Source organism: Eumetopias jubatus, unplaced genomic scaffold (assembly GCF_037043125.1).
Source record: "Eumetopias jubatus isolate StellerSeaLion01/CBP00866 unplaced genomic scaffold, mEumJub1_p1.0 scaffold_3, whole genome shotgun sequence".
NCBI lineage: Eukaryota > Metazoa > Chordata > Mammalia > Carnivora > Otariidae > Eumetopias > Eumetopias jubatus.
Genome location: NW_028274809.1, coordinates 131,644,387 through 131,666,089, shown reverse-complemented (window position 1 = coordinate 131,666,089; position 21,703 = coordinate 131,644,387). Strand labels below are relative to the sequence as shown.

General features: G+C 34.9%; 1 protein-coding gene across 1 annotated transcript in view; it reads right to left on the bottom strand.

Annotated features, from left to right (window-relative positions):
- COG6 (component of oligomeric golgi complex 6) overlaps positions 1 to 21,703 on the bottom strand; it is an 89,451-nt gene that overhangs the window by 39,607 nt on the left and 28,141 nt on the right. The window contains exons 12-13 of the mRNA XM_028106040.2: positions 19,057 to 19,148; positions 13,845 to 13,962 (exon numbers count right to left, since the gene is read on the bottom strand). Of these exons, the coding sequence (XP_027961841.1) occupies positions 13,845 to 13,962; positions 19,057 to 19,148 (210 nt within the window). The remainder of the gene's footprint in view (positions 1 to 13,844; positions 13,963 to 19,056; positions 19,149 to 21,703) is intronic.

The following is a 21,703-nucleotide window of genomic DNA, read 5'->3' as shown; positions in this document are numbered from 1 at the left end:
GTCTGCCTAGATCTGAGTGCTTGTTTCAACCCCCATTCCACCGCTCCATCAGTCAGATTCCCAGTGGTTGACACCTCAAGATTCCCCTGTAATCCCCATGGGGTAAGAATAGCATAGGAGCTCCCATGGAACAACACTGGGAAGGCTAGATGTCCACCCAGACTCTCTTTTCCCACTGGAGGAACCACAGGCTTGGTGGGGGGGCTGTCTGTATGGTGCTACTCTGAGCTGGATTGGGGGGAATATATAGTTAGCATGTAGCTACTTCTCTTATTCTTGTATGTCTTGATCTCTGTGGTGCAGGGGGGTGCTTCAGTGTCACTCCAGAGTTCTAGGATTCTCTCAGTGGTGCCTTGCCCGTGAAGAGTTCTTGTGAAAGGGAGCAAAGCCAGGAATGATCTATATCACCATCTTAGTGATCTCACTCTTCCATCCTAACCATTCTTAAGTGTACAGATCAGTGGTACTGAACATATTCTTAACACTGCACAACCCTTATCCATATCCATAACTCTTTTCATCTTGTAAACTGAAACTCTATACCCATTAAACAATAATTCCCTATCCCCCCACCTTCCCAATCCGTCAGCTACCATTTTACTTCCAGTCTCTAATTTTGCCCACTGTAGACTCTCATATAGGTGGAATCATATAGCATTTATCTTTTTGTGACTGTCTTATTTCATTTAGCATAGTAATCTTAAGTTTCATCCATATTGTAATAATGTCAGAATCCCCTTCCTTTTCAAGGCGGAATAGTATTCTGCTATATATATATATTGCTTATCTGTTCATCCATTGACAGACATTGGCTGATTCCACATTTTAGCTATTATGAATAATGCTGCAATGAACATATATAACTACACAAATACCTTTTTGAGACCCTGTTTTCAATCCTTTTGGACTCCCTGAAGTGGAGTATCATAATGGTAATTCTATTTTAAATTTTTTGAGAAACTGCCATATTGGTTTCCACAGCACTGTACTATTTAACGTATCTACCAACAGTGCACAAGGGTCCCAATTTCTCCATTCTTGCCAACACTGCTACTTTCTGGGGTTTTTTTTTTTTTGATAGTAGTCTCCTAATGGGTGTGAACCCATTAGACCCATCCTAATGGGTCTTACTGTAGTTTTGATTTTTATTTCCTGAATGATTAGTGATGTTTGAACATCTTTCCTTGAAACTTTATTGGCCATTTATATGTCTTCTTTGGGAAATGTTTATTTAGTCCTTTGCTCATTTTTGGTCAGGCTGTTTTCTCATTAAGTTTTGAAAGTCCTCATATATTCTTTATGTATGTATTCCAAATACAATATTTGAGGCTTTTGTCCTATGTTTTAAGAGTTTTATGGTTTTAGGTCTACCTTTAAGGCTTTGATCCATTTTGAATTAATTTTTGTATATGGTGTTAAATAAAGGTCCAACTTCATTCTACATGTGATTATCCAGTTTTCACAATACCATATGTTAAAAAAGTACTGTCCTTTCCCCACATAATGGTCTAACATTGTTATCCTTGTCAAAAATCTTCTGAGCATAAAAGCAAGGGTTTATTCCTCGGCTCTCTATTCTATTTCATTGTTCTATGTATCTGCTTTTATGCCAGTACCACACTGTTTTGATTACTGTTGCTTTGTAGTAAGTTCTGAAACCAGGAAATGTGAATCCTCTAGTTTTCTTCTTTTTCAAGATTGTTCCAGTTATTCAGGGTCCCTTGAGATTCCATATGTGAATTACAGAATGGGTTTTTCTATTTTTGAAAAAAATGTCACTGAGATTTTGATAAGGATTACACTGACTCTAATTATTTTGAATTAACATCTTAACAATATAAGTCGTCCAATCTATGAACATGGGTGTCTTTCCATTTATTTATGTCCTCTTTAATTTCCTTCAGCAATGCTTTACAGTTTTTGTTGTACAAGTCTATCATCTCCTTGGTTAATTCCTAAGTATTTTATTCTTTTCAATGCTATTATAAATAGATTTTTTTAATATAATGTCCTTTTCATTGTTAATATACAAAAATGCAACTGGTTTTTTGGTGTTGATTTTGTACCCTGCTACTTTGCTGAATTTATTCACTAGTTCTGTTTTTTGCTGGAGTCTTTAGGGTTTTTTACATATAAGATCACATCATCTGCAACAGAGATAATTTTACTTCTTCCTTTCCAATATGGATAACTTTTATTTCTTTCTTAACTAATTGCTCTGGCTAGAACTTCCAATACCATGTTTAACAGAAGTGGGCAAAGTGGGCATCCCTGACTTTTCCTGATCTTAAAGGAAAAGCTTTCAGTCTTTCACTGATGAGCATGATGCTTGCTCGAGGTTTTCTTATAGATGGTGTTTATTATGTTAAGATAATTTCCTTCAGTTCCTAGTTGTTGAGTGTTTTTATCATGAAAAGGTGGTGAATTTTCTCAAATGCTTTTTCTGCATCAATTGAGATGACCTGTTTTTTTCCCCTTTGTTTTGTTAAGTGATAATCACATTGTTTGACTTCCATATGTATTCCAGGAATAAATCCTACTTGATCATGGCACATAATCTTTTAAAATATGCTTCTTAATTGGTTTGCTAGTATTTTGTTGATAATTTTTACATTAATATTCATAAGGGATATTGGTCTGTAGTTTCCTTTTCTTATGGTGTCTTTTTTCTGGCTTTAATATTAGGGTAAGGCTGGCCTCACAAAATGAGTTAAATGTTCCCTCCTCTTAAATTTTTAAAAAGTTTGAGAAGGATTGGTATTAGTTCTTATTTAAATGTTGGTAGAACTCAGCAGTGAAGCCATCGGATCTAGGGATTTTGTTTGGGGGGCAAGTTTTGATTACTGATTCAAGCTCTCGCCTAGTTACAGGTCTATTCAACCTAATTCTTCATGAGTCTTGGTAGCTTTTGTATTTCTAGGACTTTGTCCATTTTATCTGATTATCCAATTTGTTGGCATATTGAATAAAACTCTCTTAAAATCTTTTTTATTTCCATAGAATTGACAATAATGCCCCACTTTAATTTCTGATTTTAGTAATTTGAGTCTTCTTTTTCTCTTAGTCCATCTAACTAAAGGTTTGTTAATTTTGTTGACATTTTCAAAGAACTATATTGTGGTTGGACTGATTTTCTCTATCGTTTTTCTCATCTCCATTTATCACTGCTCTAATCTTTACTATTTCCTTTCTGTTAGATTGGGTTTAGTGTATTCTTTTCTCATTCTTTAAGTTGTAAAGTTAGTTGTGGATCTGATATTTTTCTTGTTTTTTAATGTAACTGTTTATAACCATAAAGTTTCCCCTTGATACCACTTACACTGCATCCCATAAGTTTTGTCATGTTGTGTTTTCATTTTCATTTGTCTCTAAGTGGTTTCTAATTCCCTTGTGATTTCTTATTTGATCCACTGGTTGTTAAATTTCTACAAATTTGTGATAAAATTCCGAGTTTTCCTTTAAAAAAAAAGATTTTATCTGACAGAGAGCGCACAAGCAGGGGTGACTGGCAGGCAGAGGGAGAGGGAGAAGCAGGTTCCCCAAGGAGCAGGGACCCTGTGATCATGTCCTGAGCAGAAGGCATACACTTAACCAACTGAGCCATCTAGGTGCCCAAATTCTGAGTTTTCCTTTTGTTACTAATTTGTAACTTTATTTTGTTGTGGTCAGAGAAAATAATTTGTATCATATCTATCTTTTAAAATCTACTGAGATTAATTTGTGGCCTAATGTATGGTCTACCCTGGAAAATGAGGCACGTGTACTTCAGAAGAATGTGTATACTGTTATTTTTCTTGGGTAGAATGTTCTGTACATGCTGTTAGATCTGGTTGGTTGACTGCATTACCTTCTGTTTGGCTGTTCTATCCATTAATGCAAATAGGCTACTGAAGTCTCCAATTATTAATGTAGATCTATTTCTTCCTTCAATTCTGTTAGTTTGGGCTTCATATATTTTGCTAGTCTGTCATTAGTTATGTAAATGTTTATAATTGTTTTATCTTCTTTGTGTATTGAACCTTTTATTAATATCTAATTGTCCTTTATCTCCTCTAACCATTTTTGAAAGTTTATTTTGTCTTTTATTTTGTCTGATATTATTATAGCCACATTTGCTCTCTTTTGGTTAGTATTCGCACGGACTATCTTTTTCCTTCCTTTCACTTTCACTAGGTGTCTTGTATCTGAAGTAAGTCTCGTGTAGACAGCAAACAGTTGCATCTTGTGGTCTTATCCATTCTGCCAATTTCTATCCTTTGACTGGAGAGTTTTATCCATTTACATTTAAAGTAAATATTGATAAAAAACTGACTCCCATTGTTTTATTATTTTCTATATACCTTATAGTCTTCTTTTGTCTCTCATTTCCTGCATTACTGTCCTCTTTTAAGTTGGTTTTTGCAGTGAATAAACATTTAAATTTTTTTTCTCATTTCTTTTTGTGTATATTTAGCTATTTTCCTTGTAGTTACCATGGGGATTACATTTAAGATCTGAAAATTATTTAACACTCTAACTTGAATTTATACCAGCTAACTTCAATAACATACAAAAAATTCTGCTTTACAGCTCCATCCCCACTCTGTCAGTTGATGTCACAAAATATAAATTAATAATCATTTTAAATGATTAGCCTCTTAAATTATGTAGAAAAAATATGGAATTACAAACCAAAGTTATAACAATACTAGCTTTTAGAATAAATAATTTTTTAAAAAGGTTTAGTCTCTTAAATCATAGAGAAAACAAAAAGTAGAGTTCAAACCTTTGTTACAATACTAGCTTTTTTTAAAAGATTTTATTTATTTATTTGAGAGAGAGCATGAGCGGGGGGAGGGGCAGAGGAAGAGGGAGAAGCAGACTCCCCACTGAGCAGGGAGCCCGATGTAGGGCTTCATCCCAGCACCTTGAAATCATGACCTGAACTGAAATCAGATACTTAACTGACTGAGCCACCAGGTGCCCCAGTACTAGCTTTTAATTGCTTATGTATTTCCCTTTACTGAGATCTTTATTTCTTCATAAAGCTTGAAGTTACTGTCTCTTGTCCTTTCATTTCACTCTACAGGGCTCCCTTGAGCATTTCTTTGCAGGGCAGGTGTACTGGTAATTAATTCCCTCAGCTTTAGTTTATTTGGGAATGTCTCACTTTTGTGAGAGAATACCCTCACTTTTGGAAGACTTTTGTCAGATAAAGAACTCTTAGTTGACTTGTTTTCCTCCTTTGAGCACTTTTAATATATCTACCACTGCTTTTTGGCCTCCAAAGTTTTTGATGATAATCTGCTGATAATTTTACGTGACAAGTGCTTTTCTCTTGGTATTTTTCAAGAAAAATTTTCAATTTTCAAATTATAATGTAATTATAATTACAATGGGTCTTGATATGGGTCTCTGAGTTCATCTTCCTGTAGTTTGTTGACCTTTTTGGGTATGTTTACATACATATTTACCATCAAATTTGGGAATTTTTCAGCCATTTCATCAAATATTCTCTACCCCCACTCAGCCTTCTTCTGTGACTCCCACAATGCATATGTTGGTCTACTTGATGGTATTCCACAGGTCCCTTAGGCTTTGTTCACTTTTCCTATCTTTTTTCATTTATTCCTTGGATTTGGTAATTTCCAAAGTCCTATTTTCAAGTTTATTGATTCTGTCCTCTGTCTGCTAAAATCTCCTTTGAATCCTTATAGTGAAATTTTCATTTCTGTTAATGTACTTTTCAACTCCAGAATTTCTTTGTGGTGTCTTTTTAGGTTTTCCAACTCTTTATTAATATTTTCATTTTGTCCATACATTGTTCTCTTGATTTTGTCCACATCTTCCTTTAATTCTTTGAGCATCTTTAACATAATTGTTTTAAAGCCTTTGTCTAGTAGACCTAGTAGATCTACCAAAGGACCTTCTATTTTTCAGAAACAGTTGCTGTTGTTTATATTTTTTCCTCTGAATTGGCTTACTTTCCTCTTTCTTTGTATACCTTGTAATTTTTTTGTTGAAAACTGAACATTTCAATGTAAAAATGTGCTAACTCTGAAAAGCAGATTCTCCCCATTCCACATGGTTTACCATTTTCTATTAATGTTTTTCGTTTTTTAAAATTGTTATCACTGTACCAAGGATCAGCCTGAGATGTAACCTTAAGGTCTTCTCAGTTCTCTTCTGAGCTGCTCCATTCCCTGGACATGTGTGGTTACTTTCTAATCATCCTTGTGTATGGAGTTGCTTTTGAATTCCTACTCTTTCACGTCTAGGCTCCCAAAAAGGGGGAAAAAAGAAAAACGAAGGGGGTGGGAAAATTGAAATTCCCAGGAAGTCACTCTAGCCTGAGGAGGTGTTTGCAACAATGGGGGAAGTGTAAAAACAATGCCCCTCCTCTTTGCACCTGTGTGATCAGAGCACAGATACCCTTGAGGTTTGGAGGACAGTCTCCTTGGCTCAACAAGCTGTGTGCAAGTCTTCTCTAGTGCCCATGGAACATTCTCCAGAATTGATCACATCCTATGTCACAAATCAGGTCTCAACCGGTACCAAAAGACTGGGATCATTCCCTGCATATTTTTGCATCACAGTGCTTTGAAACTAGAACTCAATCACAAGAGGAAAGTCGGAAAGAACTCAAATACATGGAGGCTAAAGAGCATCCTACTAAAGAATGAATGGGTCAACCAGGAAATTAAAGAAGAATTTAAAAAATTCATGGAAACCCATGAAAATGAAAACACAACTGTTCAAAATCTTTGGGATACAGCAAAGGCAGTCCTGAGAGGAAAGTATATAGCAATACAAGCCTTTCTCAAGAAACAAGAAAGGTCTCAAATACACAACCTAATCCTACACCTAAAGGAGCTGGAGAAAGAACAGCAAATAAAGCCTAAACCCAGCAGGAGAAGAGAAAGAATAAAGATCAGAGCAGAAATCAATGAAATGGAAACCAAAAGAACAGTAGAACAGATCAATGAAATTAGGAGCTGGTTCTTTGAAAGAATTAATAAGATCAATAAACCCCTCACCAGACTTATCAAAAAGAAAAGAGAAATGACCCAAATAAATAAAATCATGAATGAAAGAGGAGAGATCACAACCAACACCAAAGAAATACAAACAACTTAACAACATATTATGAGCAACTATATGCCAGCAAATTAGACAATCTGGATGAAATGGATGCATTCCTAGAGATGTATCAACTACCAAAACTGAACCAGGAAGAAATAGAAAACCTGATCAGACCCATAAGCACTGAAGGAATTGAAGCAGTAATCAAAAATCTCCCAAAAAACAAGAGCCCAGAGCCAGATGGCTTCCCAAGGGAATTCTCCCAAACATTTAAAGAAGAATTAATACCTATTCTTCTGAAACTGTTCCAAAAAATAGAAATGGAAGGAAAACTTCCAAACTCATTTTATGAGGCCAGCATTACCTCGATCCCAAAATCAGACAAAGACCCCATCAAAAAGGAGAATTACAGACCAATATCCCTGATGAACATGGATGCAAAAATTCTCACCAAAATACTAGCTAATAGGATCCAAGTGTACATTAAAAGGATTATTCACCACGACCAAGTGGGATTTATTCCTGGGCTTCAAGGTTTGTTCAACATCCACAAATCAATCAATGTGGTACAATACATTAATAAAAGAAAGAACAAGAACCATACGATCCTCTCAATAGATGCAGAAAAAGCATTTGACAAAGTACAGCATCCTTTCTTGATCAAAACTCTTCAGAGAGTAGGTATAGAGGGTACATACCTCAATACAATGAAAGCCATCTATGAAAAACCCACAGTGAATATCATTCTCAATGGGGAAAAAAACTGAGAGCTTTCCCCCTAAGGTCAGGAACACGGCAGAGATGTCCATTATCACCACATAGTACTCAACACATAGTATTCAACATAGTACTAGAAGCCCTAGCCACAGCAATCAGACAACAAAAAGAAATAAAAGGCATCCGAATTGGCAAAGAAGTCAAACTCTCACTCTTTGCAGATGATATGATACTTTATGTGGAAAAGCCAAAAGACTCCACCCCAAAACTGCTAGAACTCATACAGGAATTCAGTAAAGTGGCAGGATATAAAATCAATGCACAGAAATCAGTGGCATTTCTATACACCAACAAAAAGACAGAAGAAAGAGAAATTAAGTAGTCGATCCCATTTACAATTACACCCAAAACCATACGATACCTAGGAATAAATCTAACCAAAGAGGTAAAGAATCTGTACTCAGAAAACTATTAAATACTCATGAAAGAAATTGAGGAAGACACAAAGAAATGGAAAAACGTTCCATGCTCATGGATTGGAAGAACAAATATTGTGAAGATGTCGATGCTACCTAGAGCAATCTACACATTTAATGCAATCCCTATCAAAATAAGATCAACTTTTTTCAAAGAAAAGGAACAAATAATCCTAAAATTTGTCTGGGACCAGAAAAGACCCCGAATAGACAGAGGAATGTTAAAAAAGAAAAGCAAAGCTGGCGGCATCACAATTCTGGACTTCCAGCTCTATTACAAAGCTGTCATCATCAGGACAGTATGGTACTGGCACAAAAACAGACACATAGATCAATGGAACAGAATAGAGAGCCCAGAAATGGACCCTCCACTCTATGGTCAACTAATCTTCGACAAAGCAGGAAAGAACGTCCAGTGGAAAAAAGTCTCTTAAACAAATGGTGTTGGGAAAATTGGACAGCCACATGCAGAAGAATGAAACTGGACCATTTCCTTACACCACACACAAAAAAACACTCAAAATGGATGAAAGACTTAAATGTGAGACAGGAGTCCATCAGAATCCTAGACGAGAACACAGGCAGCAACTTCTTCGACCTCACCGCAACTTCTTCCTAGAAACATCGCCAAAGGCAAGGGAAGCAAGGGCAAAAATGAACTATTGGGATTTCATCAAGATTAAAAGCTTTTGCACAGCAAAGGAAACAGTCCACAAAACCAAAAGACAACCGACAGAATGGGAGAAGATATTTGCAAATGACATATCAGATAAAGGGCTAGTATCCAAAAATCTATAAAGAACTTACCAAACTCAACACCGAAAGAATAATCCAATCAAGAAATGGGTAGAAGACATGAACAGACATTTTTCCAAAGAAGACATCCAAATGGCCAACAGACACATGAAAAAGTGCTCAGCATCGCTCGGCATCAGGGAAATCCAAATCAAAACCTCAATGAGATACCACCTCACACCAGTCAGAATGGCTAAAATTAACAAGTCAGGAAACGACAGATGTTGGCGAGGATACGGAGAAAGGGGAACCCTCCTACACTGTTTGTGGGAATGCAAGCTGGTGTAGCCACTCTGGAAAACCGTATGGAGGTTCCTCAAAAAGTTGAAAATAGAGCTACCCTACAGCCCAGGAATTGCACTACTGGGTATTTACCCCAAAGATGTAGTGATCTGAAGGGGTATGTGCACCCCGATGTTTATAGCAGCAATGTCCACAATAGCCAAACTATGGAAAGAGCCAAGATGTCCATCAACAGAAGAATGGATAAAGAAGATGTGGTGTATATATACACAATGGAATATTATGCAGCCATCAAAAAACCTGAAATCGTGCCATTTGCAATGATGTGGATGGAACTAGAAGGTATTATTATGCTAAGCGAAATAAGTCAATCAGAGAAAGACATGTATCATATGATCTCACTGATATGAGGAATTCTTAATCTCAGGAAACAAACTGAGGGTTGCTGGAGTGGTGGGGGGTGGGAGGGATGGGGTGACTGGGTGATAAGACACTGGGGAGGGTATTTGCTATAGTGAGTGCTGTGAATTGTGTAAGACTGATGAATCCCAGACCTGTACCTCTGAAACAAACATTATATGTTAAAATAAAAAAAAGAAGATAGTAGGAAGGGAAAAATGAAGGGGGGGACTCGGAGGGGGAGACGAACCATGAGAGACGATGGACTCTGAGAAACAAACTGAGGGTTCTAGAGGGGAGGGGGGCGGGGGGATGGGTTAGCTTGGTGATGGGTATTGAAGGGAGCGCTGGGTGTTATACACAAACAAGGAATCATGGAACACTACATCAAAAACCAATGATGTAATGTATGGTGATTAACATAATAAAATAAAATTAAAAAAAAAAAGCTGTGTGCAAGGTGGTCCAAGAACAAGTGCACAGCTGCCTGCCGCATGGCACCAGGGGGTGGAAGACAGGTAGTCTGTTACTGTGCTAAGTAGAAATTGACCAAAATTGATCACAATTTACTGTCCAAGCCTTCCCCCAAACATTGCAAGCTTTCACTAGACTCCAGAGTTAGAAAATAATGACATTAGCCAGATTCTACCAGTGCAATTTTTGTCTAGGTGGAGAGATAAGATTACTGGTGCTTTCAACTTTGTCACCCTCCCTGAAAATTTATTTTTGTATATTGACCATGTCACCAGATAACTTTCTAAATCCATTTACTAAGTTTTACAACTTCTCAATTAATTCTCTTGGCTTTCTGAAGTAGACATTCATAGCATCCGTAAGTAATGTCTCCTCCTTTGAAATACTTATATCTCTCATTTTTTTAATCTGGTGTTTCTATTACTTAAAAATGTTATTGGCAAACATTCTTGTCTTGTTCTTTCTTGACTTAAAGAGAGTATATTGGTAGTGCTTCTGGTTAATTATGATGTGGGCTATTAATTTTATCTTCATACGGTTAAGGAAGTATTTTTACTTTGTTATTTACTAAGATTTCCCCCCCAACAATTTAATATAAAATTTTCTTATTTAACACTGAAACATTTAACGTATTTCTAACACTTAAACATTCTTGTATTTCTGAGAAGAACTCATACTTAGTTTTAATAAAATGCTGGATTTGACCTGATGGTATTTTAACTATTTTTATTTTTTTTTAACTCGAAGTGACTGATTTGTGATTTTCACTTTTGAACCATCTTTAAAAGGCTTTTATGTCAGCATTAAAACACCTAAAATGAACTGAGAAGTTTTCTATATTCTCCTACATTCTGGAGAATTATCTGTTTGTAGGTGTGAATACAGCTATCTGTGTAACCTGAACTAGGCCTAGCAGCATGTTCTTTAATAGTTTTTCTTCCCTTGCAAGGTGTATTCAAGTTTTCCACTTCTTTTTCATTCTTTTTGTCAATACATATTGTTTTAAAATCAGTCTTTTTATTCAGGTTTTCAGATTATTTCAGCATAAAATTGCTGTATTTTAATATGGTATTTCCTAATAAATTTTAATTATCTCTGGTTATTTCTGATATTCTAATTTTTAATTTTCTTTGGTTAAAGAATTGCTAGAAGGTTGTCAATTTTGTTGATCTTCTCAAAAAATCAATTTTTTCCTGTCTTCTAATCGATCATAGAAATTTAAGTCCATCTTTCCTTTTACCACAGTGTTTTGTTCACTTTCAAATTTCATAATATGAATGCCTAATATATTTTCAGTCTTTAGTCCATATGTTATCTGACTGGTAAAGCTTTGGGTAATATGCACATCCATGTGCTTTTCCACATACTGCACTCTTGCTCCTGTCCTCACCACACAGCTAAAATAAAATGTTCTAAGTCATGGATCATCTATGTTGTCCAGGATAACAAATCTGCTGTCCTTATTTTACTAGAACTCTTTATACAATATCTGTCATTAACAATGTTCTCCTTCTTGAAATTCTATTCTTTTGGCTCTTCTGATAAAACTCTCCTCACTTTTCTCCTGCTTCTCATGTCATCCTCCCTCAGCATCCTACCATGGGTGGGCTGGTTTTCTTCTCTTAAATGTTAGGGTTTCCCAAGACTGTGTGTCTTGTGAACTCTATGCTTATTAAACATGACTTCTAGTGACCTCATCCAAATCCATGGACTCAACTATCTTTTACATGCAAAACTCTAAACCCAAATGTACAGCTCCCAACTAGATTAGACAAATAACAATGGGATATTTCAAGGTATCCTACCTACCTAACGTGGGCAATCTATCTTTATCCTGTAAAATTTACCCTCTTCCTATATTCTATATACTTGTGATTACTATTGATATTCCCAGGTTGGTAACATAGAAATTATTTTAGGTTCCTGCCTCTCATGTATCCATATTCAATCAGTAACCAAATTTTGCAGGTTTACCTTTACCCCTTAAGAATGTGTTCCTTCATGGCTCTTCCTAGAATCTCTACTTTAGATCATGTATTTTCATAAAAACTACCTTGATATTCCCCTAATCTTTCTGTCTGCAACCTGGTCTCTCTCCTATCTACATGCTATACCACTTTCCAAGTGATTTTTTTAATAAATGAAAAATTTGTTTACCGGTGACTCATAGCTTATGTTCTTGCATATTCTTTTTGTTTCCTCCACTTAGGATGACCTCTGTCTATCCTCTTTTCTACCTATTTAAATTCCATGTCCTTCCAAATTCAACTCTTCTATCTTCCTCTCTGGAAAGCTCCTCCTTCTGTGCTGGCACAGCACCTTGGCCACATATCTTTCATAAACTATGTGATTCCATAGCAATCATTGATTAATTTAACTATTCTCCACTAAAGGGGAAGCAATGTGAGGCTAATCAACCTTGTTTGCCACTATAATCTCATCAGCCAGCACGTTTATTCATGTTCAAAGTACGCATGAATGATTTTTCAAAATTTTTGTTTAAATCAGAACTCATATAAACACATACATAACCAGCACTGACTGTTAGTAAACTTGTGGTGTAAACAAAAATACATATAACAGGAAAAAATTTAAATAGGTCCAGGTCTATAAATTCATATTGCTTTTCCAAAAGAATTTGAGTTGTGCATGGGGGTCAGAAAGTAGATTCCTATTAAGGCTTCTCTGAGCTTAGGAATATAAAAATTGACCAGGGAACTCTGGATTGGAATGCTACTCACTATTCTATACTATATTACAAATCTATGCCTAATTAGCCTATTAGATTGAGTGGTATGATTAAAAGAAAAAACAAAAAAACAAAAATAACCCAGTACAGTGATTGTGATGTATCCTTCAAAGACTCTGAGTCCTTAATGAAACAAAAGTAAAGAAGGATGGGGCACCTGGGTGGCTCAGTCATTAAGCATCTGCCTTTGGCTCAGGTCATGATCCCAGGGTCCTGGGATCGAGCCCCACGTCGGGCTTCCTGCTGAGTGGGGAGCCTGCTTCTGCTCCCCGGCTCCTGCTTCTTTCTCTCTATCTCAAATAAATAAATAAAATCTTTTTAAAAAAATAAAGAAAGAAGGATTTGCTTATTGTAAACCCATTCATTAAGGTCTTGCCACAACACACTGCTCAAGTGAAAAATATTAGCTCTCAGGACTCTTTCAGATTTTTGTTGTGGTTGTTTGTTTTTTGTGGGAAGTTTTTTGTTATCTTCTTTTCATAATTAATTGTAGTATATAACTCAAAGGAGCATAAATTTCTTAAGGATAAAACTGGACCACCAGAGAGTAAATATATAAAGCAAGCTGTTTAGAAAAAAACATTAAGAGTTCCAGTTTTCCAATCTATATGTCATCTTAGTCCTGACCTAAATATAATAAGTTTGCTTTAATTACAAATTTTTGGTTATAGAAAACTGGTAATGAAACTAAGGCTTGACATTCTGTCTCCAATTATGACTCAATGTTATACTGTTCCAGGAACCCAGCCTATAAACCTAGATCCAGTAAAGCCATCTCAAAATATATTTTGTCGTTCAAAGGAAGAACTCAAGAGAACATTGTACGGAATGGGAAAAAATTGTCACCAATGTAAAAACTGTAAAACAATATTTTTAAATGTGAAAGATTCACACTCACATAGTTTAAGAATTGAATTTTTCAAACATACCTTGTCCATTAATTTACTTGCATGAAGACTCAAGCAATTGAAGAATATTTTTTTGCTTAGCAAATGCATTTCTTCAATGGTAGTCAATAATGTAGTTGCACTATTTCCAACAATGCCACTAAAAGCAAAGAATATTTCAGGTTGCAAAACAGAAGCTAAAACAATCAATTCTTTAACTGAGTATAATTCATTTAAAAGACTGATCTAGATTTAGGGGCACCTGAGTAGCTCAGTCAGTTAAGCATCTGACTCCTGATTTCAGCTCAGGTCCTGATTCAGGGTCATGAGATCAAGCCCCATGTCAGGCTCTGTGCTGGGCGTGGAGCCTCCTTAAGATTTTCTCTCTCTCCCTCTGCCCCTTCTGCCACCCCCCCCCGCCCCGTCCTCTCTCTCTCTCAAAACAAAACCAAACCAAAAACAAACAAACAAACAAAAAACCCATCTAGACTTAAGTAAAAGTGTGTATGTAGAATATAAACTGTGAATTAACAACAATCCCTCTAGTTTCATATAAAAATGACAGGGTTTTTTTTGTTTTGTTTTTTGGTTTTTTTTTTTAGTTAGGTGATTAACAAACAGTTTCAGTGTTGTACAATCTCTTTTAGAAAAACAGTCATAATATGTAAACCCATCTCTCTATTTTTCTCTATTACAGTAAATGCACCTCTTGATTATCCAAGACCTAATTTTAATTTTAAGGAAGCCATTCCATCAATAGCTCTATTCATAAAATATTTAAATTTTATTAACACTGAGTTATTCTTTCAATTAAACTCTTACATCGTATCTAAGTATAAAGTTTCTCAATTTTTATACAACTGCCTCAATAGCATAATTAGACTAATTATGAAAAATCTGGTAGTATTTTAAAATATTTATTAGCACATTCTGTACTCCTTAATTTGCTATGATATTTCTTAGACCTATCCAAGGAGTTTCTCATTTTTGCCAGAATGTAACACAAGCATGTATATAAAACAATTCCCAATTTTATTCTCCAAATTCATGTATTGAAAGTCATTTAAAAATGTGATGTTAGGTGAAAAAGTTTTTTGTTGATGTGAAAGATTGCTCAAAATAAACATAATGGCATTGATAAATACCAGCAGATAGCAAGCAATAAATAAATGAATACAGCAAATTTAGAGAAAACTGATATGCTGCATACGATATATTATAAAAGCAAATACTTATACTATATATTTCAATACATTCTGAAACTGAAACAAATTGGAATGAATTCTTATATATTTAATCCACACAAAGCAAATTAACAGTTAAAAAAATATATATAAAGCAAACAGCAAAGTAAAAGCAAATTCCTAAACAGGCAGCCATAATACCTACATTAAAAAAAAAAAAGTATTTTGGTTAAAAATATTATAAGCTAAACACCAAAATAAATTGAAAGAAATTCTCACACATGCCTATACATGCAATAAAAGTAAGTATGCCTCTGAATAAAAGTATACCATCCTAAGCAATGGGGGAAAACACTGAATGGATACAAACAGAAACTGATATTTTATTTATTTTTATTTTTTGTATTTTTTAAAGATGTTATTTATTTATTTTGGTGGGGGGAATAAAAGCAGGAAGAGGGGCAGAGGGAGAGGGAGAGAATCTCAAGCAGACTCCCCGCTGAGCGCGGAGCCCAACACAGGGCTCGATCTCATGACCCTGACATCATGACCTGAGCTGAAACCAAGAGTTGGACACTTAACTGACTCAGTCACCCAGGCTCCACAGAAACTGATATTTTAATGCAAACTTTGGAGAGATACCAAGATATGTTTACATTCATTTAAAAAAAAATGGAGTTATCAGCCATATTTTGCAGTTGCTCAGATCTCACTACTCACTAGGTACCAGTAACTGGGCTAGATACTTGTAAATGCTTTTTGTATTTCACTCCATATTTCTATCCAACATGCTTATCCTCCCATTATATTTTTCAATTTTAGATATTATAAAGAAAAGTTACATCTCTTACATAATGCTCATCCCCTACCACAACATACCCAAACTTCATCTTTCCCAGGTTCCCTAATATAGTTATATCATAGGGTTCTGGTGAATAAATCCTCAATGTTTACATTATTACAAGCACGTAAATACTATTCAGAGCTGTCCAAGGCATCAGGGATTTCAACATAAGGGAATGAGCAGGTGGATAAAGAAGACAAAACCCTGTGTCACAGCCTTGTAGTAGGTCTAAAGAGCAACCAATTCCAACTGGAGAAAGAGAATGGCGTCTCCAAGATGCATGTGGGGAGAGGAGAGAGAAGTTGGGAAGGATTGGTTGATGTGCTTGACTAAATGGTGAGAAATGTAGAGTCTACTTAAAAGTTTGGGTCTGAAATAGTGATAAGGACAAAGGAAGGGAAGCAAGTACAAAAACAAAGTGATTATTAACTACAGAGAGAAAAAGTTTTACAGGAAAGGAAATGTAATCAAAGTATGCTGGATTCCCTGTTTTTATGGATTCTACATCTTCCTTTTCTTGGTTTACTACAGTCTTTTGATGGAATCCATCCTTTGGGAGTTTTAGTGTATAGCATGCAAAATATTTTTGAAAATTGTGTCACCCACTTTTCCCCAACATCACTGGCTATTCTTTTCCAATTTTCTTTGTGGGTTTCTTTTTTTTCCTAACCTCTAAATATTAGGGTTCCCCAGGACTCAGTCCTAGGCCTCTTCTTTATCTACACTCACGTAAGTGATCTTACTTAGTCTTAGTGTTTCAAATACCATCTATATACTACAAACTATCAGATTTATAGGTTCAGCCCTGATTTCTCTGTTGTCTGCTCACTCAATATCTCCCACTGAATGTTCATAGGGATGCTGAATCCGACATAGTCAAAAGTGGGCTGGACTCTTCATTACCCACCCACTCCCATCAAACTGTCCTCTCTAGAACCCTCCCTCTTCGCAAATGACAATACGACTAATCTAACTGTTCAAACCAAAAGCCAAGAACTCATCCCTGACTCCTCATATCTCACCCTCTCTAGTCCATATATAACCTCTTGTCTCTGGAAACAATTACTTTTCACCCCCTCCAAGACTATCACCCTACTCTGATTCATCACCGTCTCTGCTCAGAACACAGCTTCCTAAATAATGTCCTTGTTCCCCTTTACCCCACTACACTATGTTATCCACACAGTGCCCAGAGTCACCTTATATCATAAATCAGCTCAAGTCACTGTGCGCGCGCGCGCACACACGCACGCGCGCACACACACACACACACACACACACACACACACACACCTTCTTCAACCCACTCAGTATAAAATCTAAATCCTCACCATAGCCTACGAAGTCCTACATGATCTGGCCTCTGCCTACCTCTCTCATTTCATCCTCCCTACTCCTTCCATTCACTCTTTCCAACTACTGGCCTTCCTTCTGGTTCTCTAAAATGGAAGCTTTTTCTGGCCTCAGGGCCAGAGTGTACCTGCCTAGCACACTCTTCTCTGAGATCTTTACATGCCCAACTCCTTCACACTCTTTAGGTCTGTACTCAAACATCACCTCCACCAAAACGCCTTTAAAACAGCCACATGCACATATACCTGCTCATATGTGGTCACTCTCTATGCTTTTTATTTCTCCTCAGTGCCCTTATCACCAGTTAAAATTATTATTTTATACTTGCCTTTCTGCCCCATTAGAATGTAAGTTTAAGCTATTTTGTTCACTGCCATTTCTTTAGCATCTAGAAGAGTGACATTTGTAATCAGTTTAATTGACTAAGTGAGGAAATATGTGAACAAGTAAAAAAAGTACACGAAAAAATGTATCAAAAGATCCAACTGTCATCTTCAAAATCATCACCCTCAAAGACAGAAAAATTATAATTCTCAGAGTCTAAGGAACCTATTACCTTCAGAATCCAAATGATTTTTTCTTAGCATTATTTGCATTAGAAACTGAGTTATCATTATCTTCAAATAAAAATTTCATGCAGTACCATCATGGGTATTACTACATAAATAATGTAAAAATGTTTTACCACTACCTTTGCCTAGTATAGCATTAGTTACAGTGTTAGCTGCTTTCAGTGGCTCTTGTGTTTCCTCAGTATGGATGATTCTCTTATTTTAGGAAGCCTATAACATCACAATTGAAACTAATTTATTGTTTTTAAGTCATAGCAAGTGGTGATAATAAATTTCTATCTAAAATGTTAGAGGACTAACCCAAATCCTATCTCTGATTAGTTTTATAGCCTGTGGCTTGTTGGTTTTGTTTAAAAATATGAAATCCATCTCTTAGCTGTGAAGTTTTGGGTGGCTAATCTCAGCTAATAGAAGGTAGGTAACATCATTGCCATAGTCTTTAGGTGTTTCTTGAACTACTGATCCCTGTACCTCTCCTGGATCTATTAGTTAAAACCCTCTTGGATTTTAACAATTGAACTTGTGTTCTTGATTCTAGCATACTGGATGAAAAGTTACTGTTTTAAATCATTTTTAATGGACTAATATGGAAACTACCCAAAACAGAGCTTGAAATTCAAGACATTGTTTTAACACAACTACGCATGGAACAACGTCTTATAGTGACATAATAAAGCTCAAGTGTATACCATCACGGCAAAGTGAAAATAAATGCACACTTTAGAGTCAAAGATCGTATTATAGGGAAAACAAGTGGTTCCTAATCAGATAAAGGAACTTTTATTTAAAGAAGATAAAGTAGCTTTTATTTAAAGCAAATAACGCTATAGTTCTGCTTTATCACTAATAGGAAACTAAATGATAAAGAATTTACATTATTTACATCGAGGACAGGACACTTCACTTACTGTGCCCTGCTTTGAGTATAATGAATGTATAGTTACATTAGGTGCCATGTATCTCTTTTACTGATGCAAGAGGATTAAAAATATACTCACCCTATAAACTTACACTGTTATAAGTTGCATGTGTGCACGTGCATGTGTGTGAGGGTGTGCACAGTTATGTTTAGGGAAGAAAAGGAAATGACAGACCTTAAAATACAGCACAAATGATATATATATATAATGATTCATATGGTGTGAGGTTCTGCTAGTTATATGTAGTTGTACAAATGGTGAAAACAAACAAAACAAAATGAAAAAAACAAAAAACAAAAAACAAAAACCCTTATACTGTGTTCTAATTGAAATGATGTATCACATAGGATTTAATAAAGCACATTTAACCATTCCACTTACCTGATTGTATGATGGTAAAATTTGAGGAGGTTAGAAATTTTATATAACAAAACTGCCCCAGGTTCAGCAACTATTACTTGTTCAATTCGAACCTATTAAAACATGTGAAAAAAAATTAAAAATTTCTTAAAGGTATAACTTTCCTTCAACAATCACATGTGGTATAAACAGCATTTAAAAATATAAAATTTAATTATTGCAGAAATCACAAAATTCCTTCTAAGTAATTTCTGAATATTAAATTATAGGAGATGGTAAAATAACAGAAACATTTTAACACAGATATACTCTACAAAAAAACAAAACAAAACAAAACCCAGATCCAATACCTACAAAATTTGGCTGAAGGCAGTTGCTACCGGAAATAATATAATGATGAGGTCATTGTGAGGGTTTTCACCAGATTATAACGGAATGCAGTTCAGCACTATTTGCAAAGCAGCTGTTACATCCTAAAAACAGATTATCAGTGCAAATACTGCTCTATCACCAAATAATCAGAGAAAAATGAAAGAATTCTTATCTTCAAACTATTACACCAAATTTCCTTTTTTATTAGACAGTAACAGACAAATCTTAAATTAGCACCCCCCTATATGTCTAATTATGGCTACCAGGGCAATATCAGATCTACTGCAAAGTTAACTTGATTACTCTTAAGATTAACTACTAGGAATCCTTACTGATCTTGCTCTTACTTTATATTCCCTAATTAATGGATACAATCTAAATCACACTGATAATGTGCTTATTTACTTATTATATCTGTTCTGAAGCTGCTGCTTACATTGTGTCTTCTTGTTTCCTAACCAGATTCTAAACACAGACAATTTGTTTTCTGCTTCTTTTACATCTCTACAGCATCTGGTAGAACAGTACATACACAACAGATGCTTAATACACGCTTTTGAAAATTGAAGTTTCTCTATACTTAGACTTTGGAATATGTCATAATGCCAACATATGTGATTTGCTAAAATAGATTTTACAAATGTATGTATATGAGCATATAAAAACCTCTTAGATTACAGAAATTAAATGACCTTTACATGAATATGTTTATGAAATTCATACATCTTTTGGCATAAAGTACTAGTGAGCTAACTGACACAAATCATAAAGCATGAATGGTGTGTGAATTTAAAAACCATGATTTTTTCACATTACAATTTCTCTCTAGGTCCAAGGCCTGGATCAATAGTGATTTAAATTATATATTATATCAATAAAAGTGATACTTTCTGAATTGTAATATAATTATTAGGACAAAATATAAAAGATATTAATGTAGATACACAGCTCTTCTCTAGCAGATTTATAACAGCATAGAACCCACATAATTTACAAAGCTCAGAGCATATAGTACACTAAAGTTTTTATTAAAGAGACAGAATTCAAATGTTAGCTGAGAATATTAGATACCCAAATGAGGTCATATAGGAAGAAAATTCTTAAAATAGTGTAAATGGTAACAAGTATATAGAGGAAGGGAGAGTTGTTGGATTATATAATGTATCACTATCAAGCTAATTTTATATGTAACTACTGTGAACATCTGTTAAATATTCTCTAGAGTACGCATTTAATATTACTATCATATGAAATGATCTAAGGTTTCTGTCACTTCAGAAACTAAAAGAATTTTTATTCATTTTACAATAGAAATATTTTTGCTTGCTTACAAGTTTTTTCTTCACCTTTTGCTATCTTACATTAAAATTTCACAGGCAGTCATAATAATGCCCTACAATTGTTGAAAACACCTTTTGGAACATAAACATTTAAGGAAAATGAAATGAGGTACATTTTAAAACAAAGGCATACTTTGGTATATAATTTCTTTATATAAGCAATGGGTATTAATTTAATATTTTTAACATCATATTAATATTTCTTACTCAGACCAGAACAAGAAACTCTAAAGTCCATTCCAACCCTCAGATTCTAGCATTATATTTTATACAATTACTTTAACAACAACAAAAAAAGGAATCAGTAATATAAGGAACATAGTATCGTAAGTAAGGAAGGGGGTAAAGGGAGATAAGGCAGATAAAATACAATTTATTCACCAAAGCAATTTATTCATTGTTATGACTCCGAGTTTCCTTTAATTCTATGTAGTTACAAAAAAATATGCAAAGTGTAGAAAGAGAAATATTTTTATACTCTCCTTTCTTTTTCTATCTTTCCAATAACTGCTAGTATACAAAACAAGCAACACTTACATGAGTATAAATGTCTGAAAATCAAACTATGGCAAATAAATATTTCACTTGAGAGAACTAAGTAAAATAATTTCAAAATATTTTGCTATTTATTTACTGAATATGCAAGTGAATCCTAAGATGATCAAATTACAGTAATAATTAAATCTGTAAATCAATTGTTACAAGGGTGTGTTATCTGATATTTCCTTGCCTACAACAAAATACCAAAGAAAATCTCAGAAACAAACAAAAAAAGTTAGTTTTAAAATTGGGTTCTTGGTAAGAATAAATCATAAACCTTCTAGATTTCAATTTCTACATAGTAAGTTGAAGTCAATCAACAAGGAAAGTAAACCAACAACTACAAAGTATTCCATAAATATTATTAAAGAAAAATAGCATTTGCTGCAAGCCTAGTAGGTATCAGGAACTATGTA